At 37.5% G+C, this 12,197-nt stretch overlaps 2 protein-coding genes across 2 annotated transcripts in view; one reads left to right on the top strand and one right to left on the bottom strand.

The window, feature by feature from the left end:
- Positions 1-185: 185 nt before the first annotated feature.
- The window catches only part of LOC123688718 (AN1-type zinc finger protein 6), a 49,238-nt gene continuing 37,226 nt past the window's right edge, over positions 186-12,197 (top strand). Inside the window, exons 1-2 of the mRNA XM_045627355.1 lie at positions 186-339; positions 1,397-1,481. The gene's annotated coding sequence lies outside the window, so the exon portion shown is untranslated. The remainder of the gene's footprint in view (positions 340-1,396; positions 1,482-12,197) is intronic.
- On the bottom strand, positions 3,015-8,647 carry LOC123670743 (UDP-N-acetylhexosamine pyrophosphorylase-like protein 1). The gene is made up of 3 exons (XM_045604281.1): positions 8,023-8,647; positions 6,813-7,353; positions 3,015-3,476 (listed from the first exon to the last, which is right to left on the bottom strand). The coding sequence occupies exons 1-3, from the start codon at positions 8,645-8,647 to the stop codon at positions 3,095-3,097; spliced, it is 1,548 nt and encodes a 515-aa protein (XP_045460237.1). The 3' UTR covers positions 3,015-3,094.

Raw genomic sequence — 12,197 nt, 5'->3', positions numbered from 1 at the left:
GATTCGTATTAATCATATTCCTTATCGAAAATTCCATGGACTCGTATATGTCTTTAGCTTCATCGAATTTTATCCACCCCTGGCTAAATAGTTCCCTACTCAACATTGTTACAGCTATAGCGTAAGAGGTGGCAGCACCAAAATAAAATACAGACGTCCCGTCATTCTCCCGACCAATGAGAACACTGTCTCTCGGTCCCGTGACTCGACTGGTTTTTTATTGGTTTCTGCGTTTTCATTTAGTACTCCAAGTTGTGAAATATCAAATAGTGAACTTGTGGATAGCTTTGTCACGAACTTTGTCTTTTCGCAGAATTATAGTGTTAAACTTAGAGAAAAGTAAGTAGTACGTGTATATGCCGTCCATTTCTTATAAGAAACACGTTTTGTGCATCTGCCAAGTTCCATCCAAGTGCCCACGAAATATCGATACGTAGTTGAACGATCTGGCTGTCGCCATTTTCCTTGTGATCTTAATATTTACGTATTTATCCCATTTCTCTTCGATTTCAGCCTGTTTCCGCAGTGAATCGAGTTAATTTTGTGATTCCGGAAATAATTTTCTATTTTGTTACAGTCTGGTGTGTACTGGTTTGAATTGGCAATATTACAATTCAAGATAATGACAGTAGGCACCTTCTTACACTTGTTTTTGTTATATCCTATTTGTTTTTTTCGTTTGTTTGGATCACAGTTAACGAGTGTGGGGCATCAGAGGTTGCCTTTTGTGTTATATTAACATACTTTGGACAAAGAATTGCCCTGATGGGATCTTGACAGATAAAGAAAACAATCAGATATAATCTACTGGTGGAACAGCCTCAATCAAATTGGGTAGGAAGATAAAGAATTCAATATTCATTTGGCAGCTTCTCAAGGGTATTCTGGTACACCTTGAGCATACAATTCTTTGTAATTAATCACTTCCTTATAATGTTCCATTGGTAGATCCATCTTGTTTAATTCGACTTTTTAAAATTACAATTATTTTAATTATTGCATTCATATGTAATTTGGATTATAAGAAACATGAGTCATCGTTTTTTCAGGAACAATTTGTATTATATTCAATATTTTTTTTGTTATGGTGAATGCAATATTGCTACATTTACATGAATATATTATTATGATTTTTAAATCAGAAAAGCAGCCTCTGTGTTTTTATTCAATGTAGGTATGGGAATTAATTCAAATATCTATGGTTAGATCTATGATTGATATTACATACAATATGAAAAAGATCATTGAATTTATGGGCGATTCATTTTGAATAATAAATAGGTATTAAGTTGATTTAAATTTGTAAAATCCTAGAGTGTGTAATGATCATGCTGAAAAACATTGGTACAACTTCTAAAATTTGTGTATAGTTTTGTGAAGTTCTATTTATTTTCAGGTGCATGCTTCCTTACTTTTGTGATTCACCTTTTCTTGTTGCCCTACAGACTAGGATTTCAAGATAGGTTCATCAATTGAGCATGGTGAGTCACATTTTAATTTTCACTCCTTCATTCAATCAAGATTACTCTATTTCTTCTGATTGAGGTATTCTGTTTGTAACAATATTTTCTATGGGTATGAAAATATGGTCTTTTCTCATTTTGAAAATGAAAAATTCATGGTTATATTTGAATTATCTTCATCGAGATGAAACTTTAAATGAACATTTTCTAAAATAAACAAACTAACCTGATCTATTGCTTTATTCGAATTTCATTTATGAAGAAGAATTGTATAATTCATATAATAATGTTCTTGAAGTAAGGTCAGTTTTTTTTCATACTTAAGTGATACTGTCGGCATTGAATCCATAGCAGTTTATATGTTAATAGAATAGATATGATTTGAAGACTTCAAATGCTTTACTTCATAACATCAATTATAAATTATTACCATCAAAAGGAAATAATATGAATAAATACGTTTTACTTCGAAAAAAATTCTACCATTATTCGAAAACTTTAAAATAAAAAATATAGTTTTTCATTTGATATTTTCAGCCAACATATTTTTTCGTAAATAAGTGTCGAAACACCTTAAATTAAGGCACATGATAATTTTTGATAAAATCCAGAAGATTTTGAATAGAATTACAAAAAATAATATTTTGCAACTTTTCGTGAACCTCCTTAGAAACATGAATTGCTTGGCAGGTCAAACCAACTTTTCATTCAATAATTGGAATGTTTACAAGGAAGTGACACAATATATTTCGTTGACCCACTTCTTACCCAATAACCAATGCCCCTCTTCAAGGACAAATGGGAACAATCTCAAATAGTTGACAGCGAGACTTCTGATGAGATTGTAGAAATTCTTTCTGCCGCCAAGTTGGCACAACTACCCTTTATAATAACTCTGCATTTGAGCGTAATATTTCATCTTTGTTTACATTGTTAAATTTTCATTTTTTACTGATCCATAGCATAGATTTGTAATGATTTAATAAATACCTTTAATTCCAATTAACAAATTTGGCAGCAAAAAGAAAATTTAACTTTTTTCATTTCATAAAGGTTTAATTAGGCTACTTGATGAAGGATATTCAGTATAAATATAAAAAAAATTGACAACTTTGTGTATATTCCAAGACAAAAATAAACCAAATATATCATAAAGATATATTATTGTGGAGGAATAGACAAAAAGTTGTCAACTTTTTGATATTCATGTCTTCATTTCGTTTATCAAATAGGCTATTCAACAACAGCCAATTAGTAGAATTTCTATAAACAAAAAAAAATTTGAAATCACAAATTCATTAGACTTCTGTAACAAGAAACTTAAACCACTAAAGGTCTGTCCCCACTATCCGTCTATTACCATAGTCAACTTGATTTTGAAAGCTGCAAGAATGACAGGTATGTGGCACTTGATTGTTAATATTTTCAAGGTACGTCACTTATACTACGTTTCATAGAATTGCGATTTTGCGAAATTATGAATATTCACACATCACCGAATAATTTGAAAAAAATGTTCTTATAGCCAAAAAAAAACATCTATAAACACAAAACACTTCGAAATCACAAATTTAATGATAAAAAACACAACAAAAGTACAACGAACCTACTGCACTAAAGCTCCGTCCCCACTACCCGTCTATCACCATGGTCGGCTTGATCTTGAACAGCTGCGAGAACGACTGGTAGCTCAGATCGGGCTGGTTCCTGTAGTACTCCTCCTCGCTCTGCACGTGGGTGGAGGAGTACGGCGGAAAGCTCATCCCTCGAACACGCTCCCCCAGGTTCTCGCCCGCGTACGAAAGCAAAGGCGAAACCTCCACCTCTGCTTCGTCCAGACCCTGCCCGCCAAAGCTCTCGACGTAGGTCTTGTGCACGCTCAGCAGGTCAGTGCGGGCGGTGAGGGGGCACTCGTACCGGCCAGAATTGGGGTTCTTGATCGGGCTGAACTCGTCGTAGCCGACTTCCCACGTGACGAAGCCTCGGGAGTATCTGAAGGCCTCGAAGACGAACCTGTCGACAGGAGAAAAAAAGATGTAACTAGTTTTGCAACGAGAGGTTTCATTTTGGTATATTCATAAAGTTAATCTCATCAAAAAACGAGAACATTTCTGTGAAAAATCAATGTTTATTTTATTTTAAAATGCAGAATAATAATAATAGTATTTATTCACCATCAAATTTTACATGGTTCTTCAAAATAACAATCGAATCGAATAACAATAATAATAGAAACATAAGAATTCTTCTTAAGAATAAAATGCATCCTTCACCAATACTTGATTAATTTTGCTCTTGAAGTTTTTTACGATAAATTCTTTTCTCTAATTCTGTGGTTATTCCGTGCATTCTTCCACATCTTGTAGAACAAAATCGTGCGAGAATATATCAGAAACGCACAGTTTTCATGGTTATATTTTATTATTATATGTTGGTACTTCGAACTTTCCGCCACGGCTTTATCTGTCAATTCATCAATTTGCCTTAAAGAAATCAGTTCTGCCAACCAACATTTTTCAATGCGAAAATCACTAAATGATATTTATGGAAATATTTCATTAATTTCAATAAGAATGCAATGAATTAGAGAGTGTATAATACTCGTACAGAAAGCTCATTCTACCACTCGTTCATTCAAAAACTCGCCACTTCGTGGCTCGTTTTTGAATTTTGAACTCGTGGAAGAATATCAATGCCTTCTGCACTTGTATTATAAATAACTATATTTCATTAGGGAGCCTGTTGAAAAGCTTTATTCCCCAATAGCTCGAAATATTCTGAGTGTTCTTTTTCCTTTGTACAATGTTATAACTCAATATTATAATTTTAAAGCAAATCTGAAAATCGAAGGAACAACATTCAACGTTAATTATTGAATCAATTCTACGAATTTCATCCTTAAGGGTGTACACTACCTTCAGCACAAGGTTCTTCAGTGCAGATTCATTCCGATTCTGTATGACAATCTTTTGACCGATGTTTTAAATCCTTGGAAAAACCTTTCGTATTACAGTTTAGAATCCATCTTTAAGGTCCTGAATCGATTGTGCACCCTTGACATAAACCTTAGCTTTCATGTGGCTCCCCAAAAAAATCTAAAGGTGTTAAATCCCAAGATCACGGTGGCCAATTGTGATCATTTCTTTGGGAAATAACAGGATAGTATTTTCAACAGAAGCAACGAAACAATCGCAACTATGCAATAAAAATTGCGATTGTTTCGTTGCTTGTGTTGAAAATATACTTCATCCACATCAATATCTTCCAATTTCGACCATATAAAAAATCATTAATCATAGCCAAGATCGACAAACCTGGGTTTTCGTCAACACTAAGGGCTACAGCAGCAATGTTCTCAGTTGTTCTTCAATGGCGCACACGGCTTCGATTCTTCACATCACTAACCCGTCCCAATAGCTCAAATTTTGCTTTAGTTTTGCGAATCGTGACAGCAAAATTTTCACTATTTTTGTAGTCAATTTTAACAATTTAAATGCGTTATTGAAGCGTGTATCGAACCATTTTCAGTAATGGCGCAGTTTCACTTTCAAACGTCAAAATATGACAGTTTCAAAAGTGACAGCTGCCCAGATAGCGGGCCATTCAAAACGAAACCTCTTATTGGATCACCCTATATGACGTTCTGTTCGAACAAGGTGGCGTTGAAAAACGGCTCTTACGTTCGTCGGCGAGATGAAGAGGCTGAGGGAGAGGGGAGAAAGGAGGTCAATGGCGTCGGTAGAATGGGGTCATCGGGCGCTCGGAATTCTGTTGTTGGAACGAACGCGTGTGGTCGAAAGTAGGATTTCGTTGGAGTGTACCGTGTCCTTGGGAATGCGGAAGCGGTGCTGCGAGGGGCACTGCCATCGAAGCGACAGGTACCTGAAGGTGCCTTCTGCGAGTAACGTTTCGAAAATGTCCCCCCCATGACCAGACTTTACGTCAAAAGAATTGATTGCTCAATTCAAGTCACCAAAATGACAAACTATTATGGAAAAGCTTCGAAAACCATCCTCCAAATATGTCCTGATACTTGTTTTTCTGTGAAAGATTGTATTCGCTCGTAATAAAGAAATTTATGTTCTGAAAATCTATATTTTAATCGAAATACCCGAAGGTCCTACCCGAAAACTTTCATCTAGATGAGGTTAGATTCATTGTGAGAATCAATGGGATAGCCTTTCAGAAGTGCGCTGCTACTTTGATCTTTTATTTTATACTCTACATAACAATATAAAGGTTGTTTTTTTTTAGAGCTATAGAACTTTAAATTGCAATAAAACAACGATGGATTATTCGATTGACATGAATTTTATTTATCCGCAAGATAATCTTGTGGCATTACATTTTGAATATGATTTCTGGCATATGACCGCCACGGCTGGCTCGGATGTAGTCCAATCTGGACGTCCAATTTTCGACGACTTTTTCCAACATTTGTGGCCGTATATCGGCAATAACACGGCGAATGTTGTCTTCCAAATGGTCAAGGGTTTGTGGCTTGTCCGCATAGACCAATGACTTTACATTGCCCCACAGAAAGTAGTCTAGCGGTGTTAAATCACAAGATCTTGGAGGCCAATTCACAGGTCCAAAACGTGAAATTAGGCAGTAACCAAACGTGTCTTTCAATAAATCGATTGTGGCACGAGCTGTGTGACATGTTGCGCTGTTTTGTTGGAACCACAGCTCCTGGACATCATGGTTGTTCAATTCAGGAATGAAAAAGTTAGTAATCATGGCTCTATACCGATCACCATTGACTGTAACGTTCTGGCCATCATCGTTTTTGAAGAAGTACGGACCAATGATTCCATCAGCCAATAAAGCGCACTAAACAGTCAGTTTTTCTGGATGTAACGGTGTTTCGACGTACACTTGAGGATTAGCTTCACTCCAAATGCAGCAGTTTTGTTTGTTGACGTAGCCATTCAACCAGAAGTGCGCTTCATCGCTAAACAAAATAAAATGGACGTAGTGCGCGATACGTATTCCGCACAGAACCATTATTTTCGAAATGAAATTGCAAGCGTTGTTCAGGCGTGAGTCTATTCATGATGAAATGCCAAATCAAACTGAGAATAAAAAGCTGAGCTTCGACTTGATGGGGACTGTTGAAGGGACTTTGTCGGCAGATACATTTTGCAGACTCTGCAAATCGGACTTGGAAATAACCGAACAGAAACAGTGCAATTGTCCAAGGGTGCTTTGATCCAAACGACTTTGAAACTTTGCGTTTAGTCAAGTTAGTGCAGCAAAAAATAACGTTGTCGAGAACCTTTTCCTAGGAATCTGTCACTTGTCAATCAGCTAAAAACAAACTACCAGTTAATAGCTCAAGCAACTCACCTCTCCACCTTGATGGCGTTCGGACTGGTCGGCTTCCTCTTCACCCCCTCCTCGTCCACGAACGCCACCTTCTTCTTGGCAACGTGAGGCCTCAGCTTCACCGACGCCATCTCCATCATGAAGTCCAGCGAGAACATGTGTATGCAGATGCTGGCCGAGTGGAACTTCAACTCTCCCTCGTCGTCCGTCTGGCAGGCCAGCTCGTCGCTGATCTCCGAGTACTCGACCACGCTGTAGTTGCCGTCCACCTTGCACACGTTGCCGACGTTCTGCTTGGCCTTGTGCTTCCTTATCACCTTGGCGGCGCAGTCCGTCTTGGTCTCCAGGCAGTAGCCGACGAAGATGGGATCCGCCACCTTGGCCATCACGTTGTCCACGGGGAAGACGTAGACGTAGTGGACGCCGCGTCTTTTCATGTCGTCGAAGATGCCGTTTTTTTCCATGGCCTTGTAGAGGCCTCCGGTGCCGTCTGGTGCCATTGCCACCAGGTGCTTTTCGGCGAGGATGATCTTGCCTTCGTAGTTGAAGCAGGGGTTCATGCCTGGCTATTGAAATTGTTATAGTGTCTTCAGGTGTTTCGGAGATTTTGGTGTTACTATTAGCTTCTCAAGAATAGAAAACTCGGCCAGATTTTTCGTTAATTTCGGTCAACCTTTTTTAGTTTAAGGATTTGCAAATTTCATAAGGAAGGCTTAGCAATTACTTCTCTAGGTGTTTCCCAAGAAAGAGTTGTTGGAATCGTAGCTTCAGAAATCGGAGGATAACTAACAGAAACCATGGTGTTGGAATTGGAGATCATGGATTAGCTTTGGTATTATTATTTGAGCTGATGTTGTGGGAGGAATTAACTATGAAAACAGAAGCGAATTGAGAAAGGCCAAGTTGATTTCATTTAAACAAGATCGCAACTTCAAATGAAAGAAATTGGAAAGGCTTATGTTGATTGATTGATTCTCTCAAAAGAACCCAGTCTAGAAATTGAAGTTCTAAGATAGCATTATTCAAGGGTCTTTAATCCGAGTACTGAAGAAAGCTGAGAAGATTATTATTGTAGAAGCTTTGGCGATATTATCAGATTGGATCCTATTAGAGCAGATCAGAAACAGCTTCAAAAGCTGTTTTGAAGACAATGGTGAAATGCGTTTTTCTGTGGAGTTGAAGAGAATTCGAAAAAAATCAAAGTACAACTAGACCTCAACATAAAACTTGCCTTGTTTGAACAGCACCACGTCCTCTTTCCTCATATCGAAATACATGTTTTCCTCCAAGAACTCCAACAGCTTATCATGGGTCGCCTCACTGGTCAACACGTATAACGGCAATGACACATCATCCTTTCCTGTAGCCTTCCCGCTCAGCTCCTGCAGCCTTATGATTCTCTCCATGTGGATCTGCATGATGGTCTTCCCCGAAGGCAGGTTTATAGAGATCATCCCTTTGGGCACGTCCAGGCCCAACCTGGTGCCTTGCCCGCCTGACAGCACAAGAGCAGCTACCTTCCCCTCTCCTATAGCCTTAAGGCCGTTGTTCCAGTACTCCTGGATCTTGTCCTCTCCGCAAGTGAGAGCAGAGCCGAACTCTGAGATTGGCACCGGCTCTATGATCTTGCCGCTCATGGTTTCCTGCTGCTCCATGACTTCCAAGGCTTCGCTGTACATGTTGCTGGCCTCGTGGAAGTCGATGGAGGCCAGCTGGTCGAATAGTGACTTCTTGTGTTCGGGTGTTAGCTGGTCGTAGAATCTGAGGAGATGCTCTTGGTCGTTGTCGTCCAGGGCGTTCTTTACGTCTATCATCTTGTTGCAGGTGCCGCAGGCCTTACTAACGTCCATTTGCATCTCTCATCTTCGCTGGAATTTTGACAGTTTTGACGGTTTGTGAAGTGTCGAAGTGTTTCTGTGATTTTCGAATTTTGACGTTTGTGTTCGATGAAGCCATAGAGTAATACTCAGAATTTAATTTTATGTTTGTAGAGGGTTCTGTTTTGGCAGTTTTTGTGTTAATGGTCGGATAGAAGTGAATTTGTCCTCAGTGAGAATTATCAGTTTGACTGACGGAAACAATTTTTTTTTTTTTATGGATTTTGATTTTATTTTTTATTTTTATTGGACAAATACATGGCTGTGAAATTTATACACGTATCTTTTGAAGGTTAGGGTTAACTAAAAATCAGATGGGTTTAATGCTAACAGCGTTATCTATGTGTCAACCTACGAACTTTTCAGCCCAATACATCGTCATGAAATTTTATGGTTACAAGCTCTGAAAAAATATGAATTGTTCCACCTTCACCTTATACCTTATAATGAGTACTTGAACAATGCAAAAGACCTTTGACTACTCGAAAACTGGTTATTTCGATTATGAATGTTCATTGTTGCAACACCGTTTTTGTCATATTTACATTTCACAGAATTGCATTTCTTTTATGCATATTCCAAGTTCCTCAACGTTTACCACTTTGAAACTGCTTGACACAGTTTACGATATTGATGTTTTCCGAAGATGCATTTTTTCCATATCATAAAAATGTTTTCAATTTGATAACCTTATAACTATTATAAAAACGTATTCTGATTCATCGCGAAGTGAATTTTCATCGAGCCAAATCATTTTTTGTCCATGTGTGTATGAAATGATCATTTTGATGATTTTATCTTTAGTTTATTTTTCGTTTTCAAGTTTTAGGCAATTTAAAATCCAATTTGCAGAACGACAAGTCCACGTCTTAGTGAGTTGATTAACTATACTGCGCAAAAAAATTAACGCACATTCTGAAAATCTTAATTTTAATGAAAGTTAACTCTACATTGACTTTATAATTTATTTTTTATGTTCTCTCGGGAAGGTTTTGAACGAAACAAGACACATTAAATGGAAGAAAAATTCAGGATTTCACCGAATATTATGTGAAAGAAGAGAAATAAACAATTTTCAAAATACTGGAATGCTGATAAGTGATTTAATACTTGATATTTCCACCCCTTGCGTTAATTACAGCTCGGCAACGACGGTTCATACTCAAAATGAGTGATCTTGAAATGTTCTGATCTAATCCTTCCCAGACTTCTCTGAGTTGGATTCCTAAGTCATTAAGAGTAGCTGGATGATTTTCTGAACTTCTCAGCCTTCTATTGAGGTTGTCCCAAACCTGCTCAATCGGATTGAGATCTGGACTTCTTGCTGGCCATTCCATTCGAGAGACTTCAATCTCTTCAAGGTACTCCTGAACGATGCGCGCACGATGGGGTCTGGCATTATCGTCCATAAAAATGAGATTTTCACCAATGTATGGGGCAAATGGCACTACATGCTTTCCAAGAATGTTATAGCTCTATTATAAACGACCACTAGGTCTGTGCGAGCAATCAAAAATATTCCACCCCATACCATAATCGATCCTCCCCCGAAACCAGTACTATTCAGGAAATTGCACCGAGCATATCTTTCATGTGGACGTCTGTATACAAGGGAAAGTCGACCACAATGGTAGAGGCGAATCTAGATTCATCTTTTTTTATTCCTGCTTGGAAAAAACATCTGTATTGAAGAAAAACGTTGAAAGTGGATAACATATGCATGCATAATTCTGATAAAAATAATTATCATTGAGAACACCTTCAGTTGTTAAATAAATTTGAGATTTCCATAATCTGCGTTAATTTTTTTGCGCAGTGTATATTATGTCGTCCGTGAATTCTTAAATTACATTCAGTATTTACAAATGAGCACTGATTTTGATAAAAACAAATTGACTATTTCTAAACGTTGTTGAAACCTAACCTATTGAAGACAAATGACATAAGAAATGTCAAAAGATAATATACAGTGTTGCCGTTATAACCTCTGCAAATTTCATCATTCTCGTTGATAATAATAAGTTTGACGAGCAGTTGATCGCACGGAATATTCACTCGACCAAGACGATTGACAAATGACATTTACGAAACTACGTCTTAATTTTGGAACGATCGCCTTCCAACGTTGCAGATCTCTTCGAATCGCCCGTTACAAAGAATTTCGTTCGCGAATCATCGCCTATACTTTTCCAGGCCGAGTGAAAGGGGGAATATACGCTTTGGCCTGTTACGTTTTCGCGAAGAAAAAAACTCGTTTAATGTCAACCAGTCTGGCGTTATCTTATTAACTTGTTTTCGTTTGATGTCGCCACGGTATAATTGATGCCATTATTTTATGATTGGCGAGCCTGTTCGACACCACTGAAAGCGACGTGACAGACGCACAGAATAACGTCCTTAATTGGGGTTAGATTTACGCCGTCTTCGCATGAAAGTAGTTCAATGTTATTCTGTGACGAATATATACAGGGTGATTCACCGGGATGGCTTATTAGACGTTTATGGAAAACTAATCATAATTGTGAGCCGAAAATTTGCATATTGGGGTTTGAGACAATGATCTTTCTGCCTAAAATATTTTCAGATCTCTACAACTTCCGATTATACCGGAAATAGACTACTACTTTCTTATTTCAAATGGCACACCCAGTATATTATTGCAATATTAGATAGCTTTTTTGATGACAATTTTGGCAATATGCCATACCTTGGGTAAAAACTCATGAACCGTTGAGATGATTAGTTTTCCATAAACGTCTAATAGACCATCCCGGTGAATCACCCTGTATATATATATAGGTGCAATCGTTCTGTATTTATTACAGCGTGATGGCTTCCAATGGATCGCCCCTCAGGTGTTGTTATTTATAAGGGTGGAATTGGATCTTTTGTGTCGGGTAAACACCTGTTCGGATTTTACCTGGGATGCAACCTTGAGGGTTTTTGTATTTTCACCTGAAACATTTTTATGTTCTGTTCCTTTACTTTGTTGCGTATATATAGGGTTTGCCTATAGGAATGATACAATTTAAAATGGTTATAATGGAAACACTCTGTGTTATTTTTTTTGACATTTCTTATGTCATTCGTTTTATGTGGGGTATGCCATTTAATCATCGAAAAATACATGCTTCAACGTTCAGAAATTGTTAAATTGTGTTTTATCAAAATTAGTGCTCAGTAGTGAATACTGAGAGAAATTCAAGAATAATTTATGGACGACAATATTCTCTTGAATGACTCATTATTTGTCGTATTGTAGACCAATTTAAAAGCGCTTTTCTTTAGAAACAAAATTACTGGTACTGGGCCATATTTTGTACCAATTTCGAGTTCTCTTGAATTTGACGTTTACGTCTTGTCATCAATTTTATTTTATACAATTGACAGTTGTTTACAATTATTCAAGGAACAAGGTACACCATTCTTCTTCAATTCTGATTTATCACTGCAGCTATCTAAATTCTGAGAATGTTCATAGTGAAAACGAAAGTTGTCAGTTTGATAAAAGTGCTCGTAACCCTTTTTG

The sequence above is a fragment of the Harmonia axyridis genome, chromosome 1 (assembly GCF_914767665.1).
Source record: "Harmonia axyridis chromosome 1, icHarAxyr1.1, whole genome shotgun sequence".
In the NCBI taxonomy this organism is placed as follows: Eukaryota; Metazoa; Arthropoda; class Insecta; order Coleoptera; family Coccinellidae; genus Harmonia; species Harmonia axyridis.
The sequence above is the reverse complement of the archived record's forward strand: the minus strand, read 5'-3'. Positions and strand labels throughout refer to the sequence as shown.